At 42.4% G+C, this 21774-nt stretch overlaps 1 protein-coding gene across 4 annotated transcripts in view; it reads left to right on the top strand.

Annotated features, from left to right (window-relative positions):
• The window catches only part of PDGFRA (platelet derived growth factor receptor alpha), a 61473-nt gene extending 46169 nt beyond the window's left edge, over positions 1 to 15304 (top strand). For all 4 annotated transcript variants that reach the window (XM_017540266.2, XM_017540267.2, XM_017540268.2 and 1 more), the window contains exons 17-23: positions 3923 to 4038; positions 4383 to 4505; positions 6232 to 6343; positions 7613 to 7712; positions 7824 to 7929; positions 9485 to 9726; positions 12149 to 15304. In XM_017540266.2, the coding sequence (XP_017395755.1) occupies positions 3923 to 4038; positions 4383 to 4505; positions 6232 to 6343; positions 7613 to 7712; positions 7824 to 7929; positions 9485 to 9726; positions 12149 to 12296 (947 nt within the window). In that variant the 3' untranslated portion in view covers positions 12297 to 15304. The remainder of the gene's footprint in view (positions 1 to 3922; positions 4039 to 4382; positions 4506 to 6231; positions 6344 to 7612; positions 7713 to 7823; positions 7930 to 9484; positions 9727 to 12148) is intronic.
• The last annotated feature ends 6470 nt before the right edge of the window (positions 15305 to 21774 follow it).

Genomic DNA, 21774 nt, shown 5'->3' with positions numbered 1-21774 from the left:
TGAAAGGTACAATCCATTTAAAACAGAATGTGCTTGTTTTGCAAAGCTCAGTACACAATAATATTTTCCATTTCTGCAGTTCCAAGTTCCATTCACCTTTCATTGCCAAATGGGTGAACTTCCAAGCGCTTTTAAAAGATTAGCCACTGAGAGTTATCGGAACCAGTGCTTCCTCTCCCCTCCCATATTGTTAAAAATAGTTTACATTGCTTCCCAGTCTGGGCTAGTGGACTTGGCATGAGATGTCAGAGGAACCCTGAGTCATCCTCAGGCCCAAGCCCTGTTGGCAGGCAGACCACTGCTTTCTGGCCTTCTGTGGCAAGCTGAAAAAAATGTGAATGGCTGAAGCTACTCTTCACTTGCCTGAACATTTTTCAAAAAGAATTGAGAACTTCTGGATTAAATTGCCTTCTTCCTCGAAAACACTGGGACCCTTCCAGATGGGATTAACTGGGGAAAGTGGACAAGTTACAAACAAAGAAACTCAAAGCAAAGTCATTGGCACTGATCTCTAAGATGCTATCACATGTGATTGGCGGTTGATTTTATTAACAAACTATACGCAAAGGACTAAGAAGGTGGCTTTTAAAGGAAAATAAAGCAATTCCCAGAAGCTACTTTTTCACGTAGCTTGTATGTGTGCTTCGTATATGTTCATCATGGAAGATTTTAATGTGTGTATGTATGTGTATGTGTATTTTAAAGGTGGCTAAGAAGATTTGCTAACTATGGTTGAAAAAAATTTAGGAGGCAAACAAAAAAATTATGAGATTGGTCTTTGTGGCTATCTGTGTATGTGTTTTATATGTGTGTATATGTTTGTGTGTAGTTTAGGCTGTCCTTGCATTGTTATAAAGAAACACTTGAGACTGAGTAATTTATAAGGGAAAGAGGTTTAATTAGCTCATGGTTCTTCAGGCTTTACAGGAATCATGGTGTTGGTAGATCTGCTCAGCTTCTGGGGAGGCTTCATGAAGCTTCCAATCATGGCAGAAGGCAAAGGGGTACAAGCACATCACATGACCAGAGTAAGAGCAAGCGAGAGAGAGAGAGAAAAAAAGAGGTGTCACACACTTTTAAACAGCCAGATCTTACAAAAAGTTACTTACTATTGCGAAGACAGCACCAAAATGATGGTGCTAAATCATTAGTAAGAAATTTGTCCCCACAATCCAGTTACCTCCCACCAGTCCCCACCTCCAATACTGGAGATTACAATTCAACATGAGATTTGGGCAGAGACACGTATTCAAACTATATTACATTGACCCTGGACCCCCCCACATCTCATGCCCTTCTCACATTTCAAAATACAATCATCCCTCCTCAATAGTCCCCTCAAATCTTAACACATTCCGGCATGAACTCAAAGTCCGAAGTCTTATCTGACACTAGGCAAGTCCCTTCCACCTGTGAGCCTGTAAAATAAAAAACAAGTTATTTACTTCCAAGATACAATGGGGTTATAGACATTGGGTCAACGCTCCTATTCCCAAAGGGATAAATTGGGGCTACAAGCCCCAAACAAGTTCAGAACCCAGAACCCAGCAGGGCTTAAAACTCTAAATAATCTCCATTGACTCCATATCCCATATCCAGTGCAAGGGGTGGAACTCTTGGGAGGGGTGGAATTCCCTGTGGCTTTGCAGGGTTTAGCCCCTGCATCTGCCCTCAGGGGCTGGTGTTGAGTGCCTGTGGTTTTTCCAGGTGCAGAGTGCAAGCTGATGGCGGATCTATCATTCATGGAGGATGGTGGCCCTTCTGTCATAGCTCCACTAGGCAGTGCCCCAGTGGAGACTTTGTGTGGGGCCTCCAACCCCACATTTCACCTCTGCATTGCCTTACTAGAGGTTCTCTGTAAGGGCTCCACTCCTGCAGCATGCTTCTGCCTGGACACCCTGATTTTTATATACAACATCTGAAATCTAGGCAGAGGCTGTCAAGCCTCAACTCTTGCATTCTGTGCACCCACAGGCTCAACACCATGTGGAAGCTGCTAAGGCTGTCACTGGCTGAAGCAGCAGCCCAAGCTGCACCTGGGCTCCTTTGAACCACAGCTAGAGCTTGAGTCACAGGGATGCAGGGAGCAGTGTCTTGAGGCTGCACTGGGCAGTGGGCCCTCGGCCTGGCCCATGAAACCATTCTTCCCTCCAAGGCCTCTGGACCTGTGATGGGAGGGGCTTCCATGAAGTTCTCCGAAATGGCTTCAAGGCCTTTTCCCCATTGTCTTGGCAATCATCCTTTGCTTTCTTTTCAGTTATACAGATTTCTCTAGCAAGTGGTTGCTCAGCAGTCCTCTTTATTTCTCTCCCCCGAAAGCGTTTTCTTCCTCTGTCACATGGCCAAGCTGCAAATTTTCCAACCTTTTATCCTCTGCTTCCTTTTACTATCTTTTTTTAAGAGATGGGGTCTCGCTATGTTGTCCAGGCTAGTTCAAACTCCTGACTCAAGCAGTCCTCCCACCTCAGCCTCCCAAAGTGCTGGGATTACATGTGTGAGCCACTGCACCCAGCCTCTCCTTCTCTTTTAAATATAAATTTCAACTTCAAGTCATTTCTTTGCTTCTGCATCTGAGTGTAGGCTATTGGAAGCAGCCAGGCCATATCTTGAACCCTTAGCTGCTTAGAAATTTCTTTCACCAGATACCCTATGTCATCAAACTTCCACATATTCCTAGGACAAGGACATAGTGCAGCCAAGTTCTTTGCTGAGGCTTAGCAAGGGTGACCTTTACTCCAGTTCCCAATAAGTTCTTCATTTTCATCTGAGACCTTGGCAGCATGGATTTCATTGTCCATATAACTATCAGCATTTTGGTCACAACCATTTATCCAGTCTCTAAGAAGTTCCAAACTTTCCTTCATCTTCCTATCTTCTTCTGAGCCCTCCAAACTCTTCTGAGCTCTGCCTATTACCCAGTTATCTTTATAGCAATGTCCCATTTCTTGATACCAATTTTCTCTATTAGGCTGTTTTTGCATTGCTATAAATACCTGAGACTGGGTAATTTTTAAAGAAAAGAGTGTTCATTGGTGCGCAGTTCTGCAGGCTATCAGGCCCTGCAGGCATCTGCTCCTGGGGAGGCCTCAGGAAGCTTCCAATCATGGTGGAAGGTAAAGGGGGAGCGGGCACATCACATGGCCAGAGCAGGAGAAAGTGAGAGAGAGAGAGGTGCCACACAGTTTTAAACAGACAGATTTTGCAAGGATAGCACCAAGTAGATGGTGCTAAATCATTCATGAGAAATTCAACCCCATGATCAACCAAATTCAACCCCTCCAATACTAGGGATTACAATTCAACATGATATTTGGGTGGGTACATATATCCAAACTATATCATTGTGTGTGTGTTTGTGCATATAATTTTTTAACCAGATATATGATTGTGTGTATATATCTCTTTTCTTTTTTTTTCTTTTCTCTTTTCTTTTCTTTTCTTTTTTTCTTTTCTTTTCTTTTCTTTTTGAGACGGAGTCTTGCTCTGTCACCCAGGTTGGAGTGCCTTGGTATGATCTCAGCTTACTGCAACCTCCACCTCCCGGGTTCAAGCAATTCCCCTGCCTCAGCCTCCCAGGTAGCTGGGATTACAGGTGCAAGCCACCACGCTCATTTAATTTTTTTGTATTTTTAGTAGAGACAAGATTTCACCATGTTGGCCAGACTGGTCTTGAACTCCTGACCTCAGGCAACCTGCCTGCTTCGGCCTCCCAAAGTGCTGGGATTACAGGGATGAGCCACCATTCCTGGCCTATATATCTGTTTTCTAAGATAGAACTTTTGCATAGTGATACCTGTGAGGTCTAAACATTCTACAAGAAAATGAAGAAAATATTTTTGGATGTGTTCTTAGGGCAAGCCTCTGCAACCTGGTGATTTCTTGCTGCCTGCCGGTACCAATACATTTAATTTCTTTTTTGTAGATTCGGAAGTCAAAAACCTCCTTTCAGATGATAACTCAGAAGGCCTTACTTTGTTGGATTTGTTGAGCTTCACCTATCAAGTTGCCCGAGGAATGGAGTTTTTGGCTTCAAAAAATGTAAGTTCAAGGAACAGAGACATTTTTAGACTCAGCCACAGAGTTCAGAGTGAGTGGAGTGTGGAAGGAGTTGCTAGGAGATAGGTCTCGGAAAGGTCATTAAATACAGGGGCCTCTCACTTACCTGTCTCTCCTTCATCCCCTCTGCAGGGCAGGGAGTCCAACATCATCAGGCGTCTACTCTTCTCTAGAGCTTTCTCTCTGTTGGCAGTGGGTGGAGTGAGAACCTCGGGGAAGGCCAGTCCTTTATGTCCAGGCAGGCAGCTCCAATGCCACCATGCAGGGGTGATGCTGTCCAGCCACAGATGACTTGACCCTGAGTCATTTCCTCCTTTTCCATGCAGTGTGTCCACCGGGATCTGGCTGCTCGCAATGTCCTCCTGGCACAAGGAAAAATCGTGAAGATCTGTGACTTTGGCCTGGCCAGAGACATCATGCATGACTCGAACTACGTGTCAAAAGGCAGTGTACGTCCTCTCTTCCCACACTGGGCATGCGCACCCTCCTTCACTTTAATCTCTGAAGTGAGGTGTTGCTTCTAGACATTCAGTGCCTGTTTTTTAAAAACATCAGTAGACTACAGGGGGTCAGTACACAGCCATGGCAGCATATTGCCAGGGTGTGAGTGCCAGCTCCACCCCTTACTTGATTTGGATTCGGGGCTACTTGACTGTTCTGCCCCTCAGTCTTCCTGACTGTAGTAGGAAGTGATAATAGTAGCCATTTGTTGAGTTGCTGTGGGGATTACATCAGTGAATTCATGTGAAGTGCTTAGGACAGTGCCTGGCCTATAGAAACAGCATTCAATAACTGTTAGCTATTTTATTTATTTATTTATTTTCTGTTGTTTTGGAGATAGTCCCACTCCCACCCAGACTGGAGTGCAGTGGTGCAATCTTGGCTCACTGCACACTTCCACCTCCCAGGTTGGAACGATTCTCCTGCCTCAGCCTCCCGAGTAGCTGGGATTACAGGCATGCACCACCATACTCAGCTAATTTTTGTATTTTTAGTAGAGACAGGGTTTTGCCATGTTGCTCAGGCTGGTCTCGAACTCCTGGCCTCAAGTGACCTACTCATCTCAGCCTCCCAAAATACTGGGATAATAGGTGTGAGCCACTGCACCTGGAAAGTGTTAGCTATTAATATGTCAATTGCATGTATGCATGGATGAGCATGCATTCCTAAGGACAGTGTCTCTAGGTTTTATCATATTTTCAAAAGGCATCTGTGATCCCTAAAATGTTAAAACCCTTTGGGTTTATATATCTTGGAGGCAGAGTTTCCTTAAAGATAGTCATTTTGTTGTTTACTTGAGCCGTTCTCCCCGTGCCTTCAGCTTCTCAGCAGATGACACAGCTTGGGATACATCTGCTGCCTGTAGGTACAATTCCAAATCACCTCACTGCACTGGATGTGAGATAGCTCACCTCAACTGCTGCTTCCACCAAGGGAAAGACATGGGCTTGTGTCCATGCTGGCTGTGATTCATGTACTCATGTGGCTGTGACTTGTAGCTCGGGGCTCTTCCTACACAACTTTAAACTCTTGGAACAAATCACTAGACTTTGGTGGAGCTAATGTCCCACCTGTATGAATTTCTTATTTCCCCAGAAATCATAGAGGATTGAAGGGCGGTATGTGGCTACTTTATCTATCTGTTTCAGTTTATAAAGTAGCTGTTTGTAGGCTCTTTTGTAAAGCTGGTGTAAATGCTGAAAGTTAGACCAGCTTCACAAAAGAGCCTACAAATATCAACTGAAAGTCTGGCTCTCTGTAGTGGTGGAAAATTACTATTTATTTATTAGAACTCAAAAGCTGTAACCAGCTCATCCATCACTGGATCTGTTCTTAATTTTGTTTGCAGGAATACCTAAAAATAGGAAACAAGTCCATTCAGGGCTTACACCTTTGGAGTGAAAATTCAGAATTAATGTTTTTGGATATTATTCCTTTGGAGGGCATAAAAAGCAATATCGACCATTCATAATTTATCCAGTATTCATTGAGCACCTACTATGTGCCAGGCACCGAGAGTTCAGCAATGAACAAAACACATATAAGAGACACTCCCATGCGACAGGATAATTAGCATAAGTTACTAAGAGTCCCAGGGGAACTCTTTTCCATTTCCACTGCTGTAGACCATCAGTGAGTAGATGTGGGTTTAACTCTCTTCCTCCCTCTTTGCAGACCTTTCTGCCTGTGAAGTGGATGGCTCCTGAGAGCATCTTTGACAACCTCTACACCACACTGAGTGACGTCTGGTCTTACGGCATTCTGCTCTGGGAGATCTTTTCCCTTGGTATGGGCCTGACATCTCTGTTTGTTTGGACTATTCTAAAACACCCCTGGAAGGGAAATGTGTTCTTTCAAGCTTCAGGATATAGATGGTGTTAAGATAACCAGATGTGAGGCTGCAGCCATCTCACACCACACGTTGTGCCTTATTGTGTCTGAAATGGGCCCATGCAGATGGAGATGGGGTCTTTGATGGGGGTTGTGTCTGACTCCTGGCCTCTGCCTCCTCTCTCCTGGCCTATGCCAGAGTGACTTCCTCCCACTGGAAGTGGCCCCAGTGACATTCACCTCCCAGCTGCTTTTTCATTTTGGGCTTTGGGTCACATGGGTTCACCTGTGGAGAGTGGGCCCTCCCTCACCTGGTGGTTGATGCTCAGGTGAAAAGGGGTATGTGGAGGACAGGGCTCCCATTCTTGGTTGTCATTGGCCGGTCATTGGTTAGTCCCCAGGTGCTGAACAGTCCAGGTGCCCTGGGCTGCCCAGGTGAGGTCCCTAAGAGAAGGATGAGCCACAACCCTGACTTCTGGATGGTTCATCTGGGGAGATGACACTTACGCACTTAGGGATAAACAGTGTGATCCTGATTTAAAATTGTAATTCGAGTCTTGAGCAAAGAGAATGGAGTCCCGGAATAGTGTGGGAAGGCTTCAGAGAGGGAACCGAACTTGACCTGGCCTTGGCTTGCTTTGAAAGTGTGAAATGTTTCATGAATTTATCTGTGATCAGGATGTGACAGTAAAGTGTGTCTTCCTGCCCGGTCTCCTTTTTCATCCTAGTTCTCCCTCTGTGCATGATCACAATGGACCACCCCCCAGTGGCTTAATGGAGTCTTGTGTTCTCTTAAAAGCAGAGAATTATATAGATGTTTCAGGCCCTCGCTTTGACTTTTGCTTTAGCTATTTGAGCATACCTGATGAAAAAGTCTTTCTGGGTTTTAATGATTCAGAATTTCTCCTTACTTTTCTAGTTTATTTTGTCTGTGTTGATCCAATAGTCAAACACATTGAAAAACCCTTGAATGCTTGTTTCTGAAGATGTGGAATTTTTGTGATGGTACTTGGACTTGACCAACCTGGAGTCCTAGTTAAATTTAAGATTTGAGCTGGTCTGTGAAGTCAAGGAGATGATGACACTGAATTTTCTTGAAAAAAATCAGTGCTTCAAGGCTTTAGGATATGAAAGGTTTTCTAACAGTGGTCTATCATGCCAAGTGATAAATAAATAAATGCACTGAGCATTTATTAGTCCTGGTGTTTTATTGTCTGGCTTTTAGGTGGCACTCCTTACCCCGGCATGATGGTGGATTCTACTTTCTACAATAAGATCAAGAGTGGGTACCGGATGGCCAAGCCTGACCACGCTACCAGTGAAGTGTGAGCTCTCTTCCCATTCCAGGGGCCTGTGTTTACACCCTGTGGGGCTAGGGGGTGGGAGGTGCCCTGAGACTTTCCCCTTGCCCACTCTTGAGTTCTGTGCCCCTCCAGCTATGAGATCATGGTGAAATGCTGGAACAGCGAGCCGGAGAAGAGACCCTCCTTTTACCACCTGAGTGAGATTGTAGAGAATCTGCTGCCTGGACAATATAAAAAGGTGTGTCTGGATCTATTACAGTGGGTTGAAAGATCTGGATAAAGCTGGAAGTTATGCCAGTAGGCAGTGCTGTTTGGCAGTTCTAAAGGAATATTTTCAAAAGAGGCAAAAGATTGTGTGATCCAGTGGCTGGGCTTCATGGCGGTGCTCCACAGGACCCTAGTAGCAATGATGAATGAAACCCTCCCCTTGCCTGGGGCTCTCCTTTCATCTTAAATGTGCAGCACCTGTAATCACTGTATTCTCCAGATGTTGAGTATCAGAAGCTAGTGTGCAGTTAGGGGTCTCAGGGCATCCATGGCCATTAAATCTCTAATTTGAATATGCTTAAATCCATGCGAAATTAGCTTTTACCAGCTGACTGGAAGCAACAACCTCAGCTGTTATCTGTGGCTACAGCTGGTTTTCTGTGGAATAGGAAGTATTGTTCAAAGGAACAAATGTAATTTCATGGACCCAAGCAGGATATGTAAATGAATGGAGCAACTTTCTGCTGAGGCATTGAGAGGAACACTCAGACATAACCTCAGTTTTTGAGACTCAGATTAGTCCCGGTGTAGATGTTTTATACTTATCATGTCTCTTCCTTCTTCTCAAGGAGGAACAGCATTAGGAGATTGTGTGCTGAATTGGAAGTTAAATACTTTTGTCTATTAATTATCTCACTGCCCACTCACTGCAACTTTCACAGGTGAGGAGGCAGTAAGGTAATTAACCATTGGTTGGTCAAAGATGCTCTGATTGGCGGAAATGTGTTGGTGGGAAGAGATTGAAACTATTGTTGAAAATAGGGTCTTTTCACATCCGATGTTAGACCTCTTCAATGTTTAGGGATCATGAAGGCTTTGGGTATTATCTACCCAATGGAAGTCCTCACTGCCTCTCTGGGGCCCATCCAAGCTCTGGAGAGGTGATGTGATGGGGACCAGAAGGGTTCTTGCTGGTCCTGGGTGAGGATGGGGAGGGGACATGGTTTGTAGCTACTGACTTGGAGAAGGGGCTGTTGGTATCTTTTTTTTTTCTTTTTGAGACAAAGTCTCACTCTGTCACCCAGGCTGAAGTGCAGTGACGGGATCTTGGCTCACTGCAACCTCCACCTCCTGGGTTCAAGCAGTTCTCTTGCTTCAGCCTCCTGAGTAGCTGGGATTACAGGCACGCACCACCACGCCTTGCTAATTTTTTTTTTTTTTTTTTTTTTTTTTTTTTTATTAGTAGAGGCAGGTTTCATCATGTTGGTCAGGCTGGTGTCAAACTCCTGACCTCAGGATCCACCTGCCTCGGCCTCCCAAAGTGCTGGGATTATAGGTGTGAGCCACTGCGCCCAGCCAATGGAGCTGTTGCTGTCTTAGGACCTACTGGCAGAAGCTCTTTACCATTGGTTGCCCCTTCTTCATGTCCTATTTCTCTGACATGACTCTCCTTCAGCTAAGTCCCACATCTTCCAGGTAGTTTGGAAGCATGCAGCATTAAATAATAGTAAGTTCTGAGCGTCTCTATTCATTTTTGAGGTTTGGCCATTAACACTTGATTCAATATGTTCAATGACTGTTTATAGAGTTATGAAAAAATTCACCTGGACTTCCTGAAGAGTGACCATCCTGCCGTGGCACGCATGCGTGTGGACTCAGACAATGCGTACATTGGTGTCACCTACAAAAACGAGGAAGACAAGCTGAAGGACTGGGAGGGTGGCCTGGATGAGCAGAGGCTGAGCGCTGACAGTGGCTACATCATTCCTCTGCCTGACATCGACCCTGTCCCCGAGGAGGAGGACCTGGGCAAGAGGAACAGACACAGGTAGCAGTGGGGGCAGCCTCGGTGTCTCACCTTTCCCCTCCCCCACAGGCCCTAAAGGAGAGGACCCATTGCACCCGATAATGATGCACTCCTGGGTGGTGAATCTGTACTCGGGATCTAGTTGCAGAATCCCTAGGACATCTGCGTGGTTTTGAAAATGTTTCCCAGATAATTCTGATATGTTCCCCCTGAGGCTGGGGGAGGGGTGTGTGAGTTGTGGGGAGGAGGATGTGCTTCCCTGGTGGAAAATCTTTGAGCTAAGTTCTCAGGTAATTGGTCAAATTGATACAGAGCTGTGATTATTGAGATCCTATGAGCCTCTCCTGTCTTAAATAGTCATTGAACTAGAGAAAAAGTGGAGAGAGGCAGGATGGGGTCCTTTGATGCTATACCCTACCTGTGAATTGGAATCACCTGCAGAGATTTAAAAACTGCTGATATAAAAGCCTCAACCAAAACAACAAATTGGAATCTCTGGGGGTGGTGGCCAACTGCTCCCTGGCTGATTTGTTTCTTCTTTCTTTTAAATTTTGTATTATGGAAAGTTTCTAACATGCGTACAATTCACATAGTATAGTGAGCTGTTCAGTATCCGTCACCCAGGTTCAATAACTATGCAGTCTGCCAGCCTGGATGCATGCATGACCAGTCTGTCTCCTCAGCCTCCTCTGGATTGTTTGGAAGCAAATCCTAGGCACCGTATCATTTTGCCCATAAGTATTGCAGTGTGTGTCTCTTAAAGATAAGGGCTCCATTTTAAAGAATAATAACATCATTTAAAAAGTTATTAAAAATAACTACAATGCCATTATCTCACCCAAAACAGGGACAATAAATTGTTAAGGCATCAGATAGCCAGTTAAAATTCAAATTATCTCACAAACATTATCGTACTCCATTAAAAAGTGGGCACAGGACATGAGCAGACACTTTTCAAAAGAAGACATACATGCAGCCAACAAACATGAAAAAATGATCAACATCACTGATCATTAGAGAAATGCAAATCAGAACCATGATGAGATACCATCTCACACCAGTCAGAATGGTTATTATTAAAAAGTCAAAAAATAACAGGTGCTGATGAGGTTGTGGAGAAAAGGGAACTCTTATGCACTGCTCATTGGAGTGCAAATTAGTTCAGCTACTGTGGAAAGCAGTGTGGTGATTTCTCAAAGAACTTAAAGCAAAATTACCATTCCACCCAGCAATCCCATTATTGAGTTTATAACCAAAGGAATATAAATCGTTCTACCATGAAAACATGCATACATATGCTCAGTGCAGCACTATTCACAATAACAGAGACGTGGGATCAACCTAAAGCCCATTGACAGTAGACTGGATAAAGAAAATGTGGTACATATACACCATGGAATGCTATGCATCAATAAAGAAGGACAAGATCTGAGATACCATCTTCCAACCGTCAGAATGGCTGTTATTTAAAAGTAAAAAAAAAAAAGCAGATGCTGGTGAGGTTGTGGAGAAAAAGAAATGCTTTTACAGTGTTGGCTGGTGTGTAAATTAGTTTACCCATTGTGGAAGACAGTGTGGCAATTCCTCAAAGACCTAGTGGCAGAAATGCTGTTTACCCTTCAATCCCATTATGGGGTATATATCCAAAGGAATATAAATCATTCTATTATAAAGATACATGCATGTGTATGTTCGCTGCAGCACTATTTCAGTTGTAAAAGCACTCTGCTTCTAAGTAAAGTTAGAAAGTCACATTGAAATAAATAACGAGACAGGTGCCCAGAAGTTTCCTAGGGCGACAGCAGGCTGAGCTGCAGAATTTGATACATCAGGAATTGAACTTTCTCAGTTGAAGTTGAAGTTAAGTAAATGACATCACGCAGCTAGTAAGTGATGGGACCATTCCAGACCTAAGACTTTTTGACTCCAGAGCTTCCCTTTCAACCACTGCTCTAGCACATAAAGAGGTCTCCAAGAGAGAGGGGAAGAGAGAGGGGAAGAGGCCATTCCAGGCGAGTGGCAGGACACCCTCAGAACACAGTTTGGATCTCAGGAAGCTTCCGGGAGAGCACCTGACAGGCCTGACTGCAGCTTGCAACTGACTTCACCCCTCTGCTCAGCCTTCCCCGGACTTTGGATCAGGCATTGCTTATTTTCTCTTACACTAGGACTGAGTAGGAAAATAGACATTTTTGCAGCTGATCAGCAACTCTGATGAAAGACCTGGCAGAAAAGCAGGAAAGCTGAAGTGTAAAAATGACAGGTGGACCTTGGTTTTCCATGTGGCCTAGCACAGCCTGTCAGGCCGGGGCAGAATCTTGCCATACTCTGCAGCCCGATTTTGAATGCCGAAGGCTTTCCTTTGTCTCTGGGGTGCCACGCTCTAGTTCTGGTTCTGTGCAGGAGAAGCTTTGTAATCTTTGCTCTTCTCTCCCTCCTCCAGCTCACAGACCTCTGAAGAGAGTGCCATTGAGACGGGTTCCAGCAGTTCCACGTTCATCAAGAGAGAGGATGAGACCATTGAAGACATCGACATGATGGACGACATCGGCATAGACTCTTCAGACCTAGTGGAAGACAGCTTTCTGTAACTGACAATTCGAGGGGTTCCTTTCACTTCTGGGGCCACCTCTGGATCCCATTCAGAAAACCACTTTATTGCAATGCAGAGGTTGAGAGGAGGACTTGGTTGATGTTTAAAGAGAAGTTCCCAGCCAAGGGCCTCAGGGAGCCTTCTACATTTGAATGAATGGGATATTTTGAAATGAACGTTTTCAGCGTTGCCTCTTGTAATGCCTCAGTAGCATCTCAGCGGCGTGTGAAATGTAGAGATAGATGAATAAGGGAATAATAGGCCACAGAAGGTAAACTTTGTGTTCCAAGGGCATTGGTGAGAGTCCAATGGACACAATTTATACTGCAACAATTTATACTGCAACGAAACTTCAGCATTGTAATTATGTAAATAACTCTAACCAAGGCTGTGTTAGTAGATTGTATTAACTATCTTCTTTGGACTTCTGAAGAGACCACTCAATCCATCCATGTACTTCCCTCTTGAAATCTGATATCAGCTGCTGTTGAACTTTTTTGTGAAGTGCATGAAAAACCACTTTTGAACCCTAAAAGGTACTGGTACTATACATTTTACTATTTTTTTTTTTTTTTTTTTTTTTAGTGCTAAAGAAATCAAGAATAATAATTAACCAACCTTGTTTAATAGATTTGGGTCATTTAGAAGACTGACAACTCATTTTCGTATTGTAATCTACATTTATAATAATACTACTGTTACCAGTAATGCTAAATGTGTAATATGTAACATGATTTCCCTCCAGAGAAAGCACAATTTAAAAAAATCCTTACTAAGTAGGTGACAAGTTTGACAGTTTTTGACATTTATATTAAATAACATGTTTCTCTATAAAGTATGGTAATAGCTTTAGTGAATTAAATTTAGTTGAGCATAGAGAACAAAGTAAAAGTAGTGTTGTCCAGGAAGTCAGAGTTTTTAACTGTACTGAATAGGTTCCCCAATCCATGGTATTAAAAACAATTAACTGCCCTCTGAAATAATGGGATGAGAAACAAACAAAACTCTTAAGTCCTAAAAGTTCTCCATGTAGAGCCATAAACCTGTGCTGAACATGACTTCTCATGTATATTACCCAATGGAAAATATAATGATCAGCAAAAAGACTGGATTTGCAGAGGTTTATTTTCTTCTTCTTCATGCCTGGTGAAAGCTTCAGTGAATCTCAGTCTATATATTTTTTGAATCTGTGAACCTGAAAAGGGTCAGAAGGATGCCCAGACATCAGCCTCCTTCTTCCACCCTTTACTCAAAAAAGAAAGAGTTTGAAACTTGAGACCATAAAGGTATTGTTTAGCAGAGGCTGCATGTGCATTAGCCCGGATCCTCAGTTCTCAAATGTGAGTGGCAGCCAGAATTGCTAGATGCTGGGTTTCCATCCCTGAGATTCTGAAGTATGGAGTCTGGGCGAAACCGGAATCTTTATGTTTCTAAACTCCCTGGCTGTTCTGATCGGCCAGTTTTCAGAAACACTGACTTAAGTTTCAGGAAGTTGCCACGGGAAACAAATAATTTGAACTTTAGAACAGGGTTGGAATTCAACCACACAGGAAGCCTACTATTTAAATCCTTGGCTTCAGGTCAGTGACATTTAATGCCATCTAGCTAGCAATTGCGACCCTTAATTTAACTTTCCAGTCTTAGCTGAGGCTGAGAAAGCTAAAGTTTGGTTTTGGCAGGTTTTCCAAAAGCAAAGACGCTACTTCCTACTGTATGGGGGAGCTGAACTTTCCCCGTCTCCTATCTCCCACCTCCTCCTCTGTTCCCCTGCCAAGGAAAGGCATGTACAAAAATTATGTAATTCAGTGTTCCAAGTCTCTGTGTAACCAGCTCAGTGTTTTGGTGAAAAAAAGAAAATAAGTTTTACTGATAATTTGGGTTTAGGTGGGAGGAGGAATTGTCACGTCTTATCCACACTGTCAAACAGGTTGGTGTGGGTTCATTCGCATTCTTTGCAATACTGCTTAATTGCTGATACCATATGAATGAAACATGGGCTGTGATTACTGCAATCACTGTATGTGCTATCGGCAGGTGATGCTTTGGAAGATGCAGAAGCAATAACAAAGCACTTGACTACCTACTGGTGTAATCTCAATGCAAGCCCCAACTTTCTTATCCACCTTTTTCATAGTAAGTGCGAAGACTGAGCCAGATTGGCCAATTAAAAAGGAAAACCTGACTAGGTTCAGTAGAGCCAATTAGACTTGAAATACATTTGTGTTTCTAGAATCACAGCTCAAGCATTCTGTTTATTGCTCACTCTCCCTTGTGTAGCCTTATTTGGTTGGTGCTTTGCATTTTGATATGGCCCTGAGCTTGCATGACATCATGAGGCGGGATGAAACTTCTCAGACCAGCAGTTTCCAGTCCTAACAAATGCTCCCACCTGAATTTGTATATGACTGCATTTTGTGTGTGTGTGTGTGTTTTCAGCAAATTACGGATTTGTTTCCTTTTTGGCCTCCTGCAAAGTCTCCAGAAGAAAATTTGCCAAACTTTCCTACTTTCTAATTTTATGATGACAATCAAAGCTGGCCTGAGAAATACAGTTTGTGACTTTTTAAACGATCAATGATGTCCTTAAAATGTGGTCTGCCAATCTGTACAAAATGGTCCTATTTTTGTGAAGAGGGACGTACGATAAAATGATGTTATACATCAATATGTATATATGTATTTCTATATAGACTTGGAGAATACTGCCAAAACATTTATGACAAGCTGTATCACTGCCTTTGTTTATATTTTTTTAACTGTGATAATTCCCACAGGCACATTAACTGTTGCACTTTTGAATGTCCAAAATTTATATTTTAGAAATAATAAAGAGAAAAATAGTTAACATGTTCCCAAAGCAGCAATGTGGTGAATGTGTGATAAAAACTAACTTGATAGGGCCTACCGATACAAAATGTATTACAAATGCCCCTGTTCATGTTTTTGTTTTAAAACGTGTAAATGAAGATCTTTATATTTCAATAAATGATATATAATTTAAAGTTATACCAAGGTTCCAGCATTTTTGTTTTGAGTTTAATCATAAGAATTAAAGCAATCCTGTTCAATTTACTTTCAAACATTTGTAGGACTCTATATTAGGCTTTTTTAATTTTTTTTTTTGAGGCAGAATTTTGCTGTTGTCACCCAGGCTGGAGTGCAATGGTGCAATCTCAGCTGACTGCAACTTCCACCTCCCAGGTTCAAGCAATTCTCCTGCCTCAGCCTCCCGAGTAGCTGGGATTACAGGCGCCTGCCACCATGCCTGGCTAATTTTTTAAATTTTAAGTAGAGATGGGGTTTCATCATGTTGACCAGGCTGGTCTCAAACTCCTGACCTCAGGTAGTCTGCCTGCCTCAGCCTCCCAAAGTGCTGGGATTACAGGCGTGAGCCACCACATCTGGCCTATATTAGGCTTTTGATGAACCAATAGAATAAGAATAGAATATCTAAGACATTATTTGGGCTAGATGGTTCTACGACACAGTATTTGACTTAAGGTTGATTGGCACTTGGCTCATCTTTGGTCTCATCATTTTTTTGGTTGTTCATCTTTATTCTGTGATGTTTTCTTCCCCTGCATAAGGAATACAGGACTGCATTTACTCTGTACAACATTCAACTGTCATAAAAGTGTAGGAAGTAAAATGTTAAAGTCTTTTTTTCACCCTGTCTTCTTCTCTGTTCCTGTCCTGTTTCCAAGAGGCACAGCTGCATCACTTGGTGTGTATTCTTTCAACCTTGCAGTTCCCTTTCTATGCATCTGCATGTGTATACTCCCATACACACACCTCTACTTTAGCTTCATAGCTTACCTAAATGGAATCTAAAATAATCCTTTGTAATGTGCCTTTTTTCTTTTTAAAATAGACTATTTATTAAAGCAGCTTTATTAAAGCAGGTTTGCAGCAAAATCGAATAGAAGGCACAGAGATTTCCCATGTGTCCCCTGCTCCCACATCCACATAGCCTCCCCATCACTAACATTCTCCACATTTGCTATACCTGATGAACCTATATTGCCACATCATCACCCATCGCACAGTCCACAGGCGACATCATCACCCATAGCACAGAACACAGTTCTTTTAATGCCATGTTTTAGAGATCTCTGTGAAAAGCATCTAGAGACAGACTGCCTTCTTTTTTTTTTTTTTTTTTTTTGAGACAGAGTCTCTCTCGGTCACTCAGGCTAGAGTGCAGTGGCACAATCCCGGCTCACTGCAACCTCCCCATCCTGGGTTCAAGCGATTCTCCTGCCTTAGCCTCCTGAGTAGCTGGGATCATAGGTGCCTGCCACCACGCCTGGCTAATTTTTTGTATTTTTAGTAGAGACAGGGTTTTGCCATGTTGGGCAGGCTGGTCTCAAACTTCTGACCTTGTGATCTGCCTGCCTCGGCCTCCCAAAGTGCTGGGATTACAGACATAAGCCACTGTGCCCAGCCTGCCCTCATTTTTTATTAGCTTCATAGGATCCCATTATGTAAATGTGCCATAATTTATGCATTCATGTTCCTGTACAATGGATTAATAGTTTCCAGTTCTTTCTATTAAAATGACTTCAGGAACATCTTTGCAACATACATATTTGCACACATAAGTAGCATTTTGTAGAATGGATTTCTACAAATGAAATTGCTAGGCCAAAGGGTGTGCAAAAATAAATTGATGTTGAGCTCAGGTCATCAGATAGCATTGCTACGTAAGTTCTTGAGCACCTGAATGTGAATCACTGGCTTTGCAGATTACATGCAGTTTTCTAGTTTCCTTTACCTCACATTGCCCAGGAATCATGGTCTTCAAAATAGGATTGAAGAAATGCAGTGTAGTAAGTGTGACAGAATGTGGATTTTGTGTTCTGAAGCATGCTGAAGCAAGTGACTTTAGGAATTTTAAAAAATGGTCCAACTCACCTTATTTTGAACTCACAGATAATGAAAATTGATTATGTTGTTAATAAACAGAATATAGCACCCTATTCCGACATAACTCCTTAATCCAAATTCAAATAGCCTGCAGTTGGAAGAATACTTCTTTGGAATTAAATCTCCAAGGAGGGATTCAGAGGATCATGGCATACGAGAGGCAGGGCTAGATTGCAGTGCAAGACAGAGAAGCATGCAGAGGTTTGCATCATCAATTTTAGCTCCAGATTGACTGCAAGAACAAACCAGCCACCCTGAGAGGACCGACAGACCCTCTGAAGGAAGTGGACTGCTCCCGCAGGACAGGGAAGACACCCCAAATACTGTGAGTGCCCCAACTGTGGAAGTGGGAAAGGGAGACCTTCCTATCCTGAATGCACAGCCCCACTGGAGAAGCTGAAGGTGTGTTTGCAGGAGAGGTTTCCGATTTTACCTGGAGCTGAGTCAAGTTAGAGAGCCGAGCAAAATACAGGGGCAGAGGAAGCAGCAGAAAGGCCCTGGGAGCTCACTGGATCCCCAAGCAGCCCATTTCTGCCTGGCACCACAGGGATCCATTGAGAAGGTGGCCAGAGGAGCAGCGGGTAAAACTCCACAGGAGGAAGGAATTCTCTAGCTGAACTTTGTAACAATTTGAATGGAGTGAGAAACCTCCTGGCTAGAACTCAGGGGAGGGCGCAAATTGGGCATGCAGACTTCACAGTGTTATATATAAATTTTTGGTACTGCAAAAGAAGTAGCACTGGAATACAAATTTCCTCAGCAAGGCAATTTACTTCTATAGAAGGGTGCAGCTAACAGATGGAACAATGGCAAGTGCACACTTGGACAAGGGAGGGGAAGGGGTATTTATGCTTGATGGCCCCTACTGCTGTGTTGTTCCCCTATTGGCTAGGGTTAGACTGCACAGTCTAGTCTAATTCCAATTGGCTATTTTAAAGGGAGTAGGGGTATGAGCTGGAGTGGCTGTGGCTTAAGCATTAAACCACCAAAACTAAGGAGCCTCATGGAGCCCATTGCACAATCCATCACCTCCACTGGAACAAGCACTGGTGTCCATGGCTGAGAGACCTATAGACAGTTCACATCACAGAACTCTGTGCAGACAAGCCCTAGTGCCAGCCTGGAGCTGGGTAGACTTGCTCAGTGGTTAGACCCAGGGGGCAGAAAACAATCACTATAGTTCAGCTCGTAGGAAGCCACATCTATAGGAAAAGGCGGAGAGTACTATATCAAAGAAACACCCTGTGGGGCAAAAGAATCTGAACAACCGCCTTCAGCCCTAGACCTTCCCTCTGACAGAGCTTACTCAAATGAGAAGGAACCAGAAAACCAACCCTGGTTAATATGACAAAACAAGGCTCTTCAACACTCCCCCAAAAATCACACTAGTTCACCAGCAACGGATCCAAACTAAGAAGAAATCGCTGATTTACTTGGAAAATAATTCAGCAAGTTAGTTATTAAGCTTATCAGGAAGCAACCAGAAGAAGTCAAAACCCAATGCAAGGAAATAAAAAAATGATGTAAGAAGTGAAGAGAGCATGGAAATAGACAGCTTAAAGAAAAAACAATAAAAATTTGAGGAAACTTTGGACACACTTTTAGAAATGTGAAATGCTCTGGAAAATCTCAGCAATAGAATCAAACAAATAGAAGAAAGAACTTCAGAGCTCAAAGACAAGGTCTGCAGATTTACCCAATCCAACAAAGACAAAGAAAAACGAATAAGAAAATATGAACAAAACCTCCAAGAAACCTGGGATTATGTTAAACAATCAAACCTAAGAAAAATTGGTGTTCCTGAGGACGAAGACAATTCTAAAAGCTTGGAAAACATATCTGGGGTAATAATTGAAGAAAACACCCCCAGCCTTGTGAGATACTAGACAGCCAAATACAAGAAGCACAAAGAAACATCTGGGAAATTCACCACAAAAAGATCTTCCCCTAGGCACATTGTCATCAGTTTATCCAAAGTTAGGACCAAGGAAAGAATCTTAAGAGCTGTAAGACAGAAGCACAGGTAACCTGTAAAGGAAAACCTATGAGATTAACAGCAGATTTCTCAGCAGAAACTCTACAAGCTAGAAGGGATTGGGGGCCTATCTTCAGCCTCTTCAAACAAAACATTTTATCAGCTAAGAATTTTGTATCCAGTGAAGCTAAGCATCATATATGAAGGAAAGATACAGTTGTTTTCAGACAAACAAATGCTGAGAGAATTTGCTGTTACCAAACCACCACTACAAGAGCTGCTAAAAGGAGCCCTAAATCTCGAAACAAATCCTGGAAACACATCAAAACAGAACCTCTTTAAAGTGTAAATCACACAGGACCTAAAAAGCAAAAACAAAAAAACCAAAGCACAAAGGCAACAAAGAGAACAATGAAAGTAAATGTACCGCACATTTCAATACTAACATTAAATGTAAACAACCTAAATGCGCCACTTAAAAGATACAGAACCACAGAATGGACAATAACTCACCAACCAACTATCGGCTGCCATCAGGAGACTCACCTAACACATAAGGAATCACATAAACTTAAAGTAAAGGGGTGGGAAAAGGTATTTTATACAAAAGGACACCAAAAGTGAGCAAGGTAGTTATTCTTATATCCTAAAAGACAAGCTTTAAAGCAAGAGCAGTTAAAAGAGACAAAGAGGGATATTATATAATGATAAAAGGCCTTGCCCAACAGGAAAATATCACAATCCTAAACATATATAGACCTAACACTGGAGATCCCAAATTTATAAAACAATTATTAATAAACCTAAGAAATGAGATAGACAGCAACACAATAACAGTGGGGGACTTCGGTATTCCACTGACAGCACTAGACAGGTCAAGACGGAAAGTCAACAAAGAAACAATAGATTTAAACTGTACCTTGGAACAAATGGACCTAACAGATATATAAAGAACATTTCATCCAACAACTGCAGAACACACATGCTATTCAACAGCGCATGGAACTTTCTCCAAGATAGACCATAGGATAGGCCACAAAATGAGCCTCAATAAATTTAATAAAATTGAAATTATATCAAGTACTCTCTCAGACCACAGTGGAATAAAACTGGAAATCAACTCCAGAAGAAACCTTCAAAACCATGTAAATACATGGGAATTAAATAACTTGCTTCTGAATCAGCATTGGGAAAAAAATCAAGATGGCAATTAAAAAATTATTCAAACTGAATGACAATAATGATACAATCTATCAAAATCTCTGGGATACAGCAAAGGCGGTGCTAAAAGGAAAGTTCATAGCCCTAAACGCCTACATCAAAAAGTTTGAAAGAGCACAAATAGAGCATCTAAAGTCACACCGCAAGGGACTAGAGAAACAAGAACAAACCGAACCTAACCCCAGAGCAAGAAAGGAGAATAACCAAGACCAGAGCAGAATTAAATGAAATTATAACAAAAAAAGGCAAAAGATAAAGGGAAAAAAAGCTGATTCTTTGAAAAGATAAATAAAATAGACCGTTAGTGAGATTAACAAAGAAAATAAGACAGAAAATCCAAATACCCTCACTAAGAAACGACGCAGCAGGTATCACAACTGACACCACTGAAATACAAAAGATCAGTAAGTGCTACTATGAGCACCTTTACACACATAAACTAGAAAACCTAGAAAAGACAGATAAATTCCTGGAAAAATACAACCCTGCTAGCTTAAATCAGGAAGAATTAGATATCCTGAACAGACCAATAACAAGTAGAGATCTTGAAATGGTAATTAAGAAATTACTGACCAAAAAAGCCCAGGACCAGACGGATTCACAGCAGAATTTTACCAGACATTCAAAGAAGAATTGGTACCAATCCTTTTGACACTATTTCACAAGATAGAGAAAGAAGGAATCCTCCCTAATTCATTCTCTGAAGCCAAGGTCACCCGAACACCAAAGGATGCAACCAAAAAAGAAAACTACAGACTGAAATCCTTGATGAACATAGGTGCTAAAGTCCTTAACAAAATACTAGTTAACTGAATCCAGTAACATCAAAAAGATAATCGACCATGATCAAGTAGGTTTCATACCAGGGATGCAGGGATGGCTTAACATACGCAAGTCAATAAATGTGATACACCACATAAACAGAATTAAAAACAAAAATCACATGATTATCTCAATAGATGCAGAAAAAGCATTCGACAAAGTCCAGCATTGCTTTATAACTAAAATTCTCAGCAAAACCGACATACAAGGGACATTCCTTAATGTAATAAAAGCGATCTATGACAAACCCACAGCCAACATAATACTGAATGGGGAAAAGCTGAAAGGACTCCCGCTGAGGACTGGAAAAAGAAGGATGCTCACTCTCACCACTCCTCTTCAACACAGTACTGGGAGTGTTAGCCAGAGCAATCAGACAAGAGAGAAAAAAAAAAAGGGCATCCAAATCAGTAAGGAGGAAGTCAGACAGTCGCTTTGCTGATGATATGATCATTTACCTTGAAAACCCTAAGGACTCCTTCAAAAAACTCCTAAAACTGATAACAGAATGCAGCAGAGTTTCCAGATGCAA

This window comes from Cebus imitator, unplaced genomic scaffold (genome assembly GCF_001604975.1).
Source record: "Cebus imitator isolate Cc_AM_T3 unplaced genomic scaffold, Cebus_imitator-1.0 Scaffold124, whole genome shotgun sequence".
Lineage (NCBI taxonomy): Eukaryota > Metazoa > Chordata > Mammalia > Primates > Cebidae > Cebus > Cebus imitator.
Note: the sequence above shows the minus strand (reverse complement) of the source record. Positions and strands in the feature narration are given on the sequence as shown.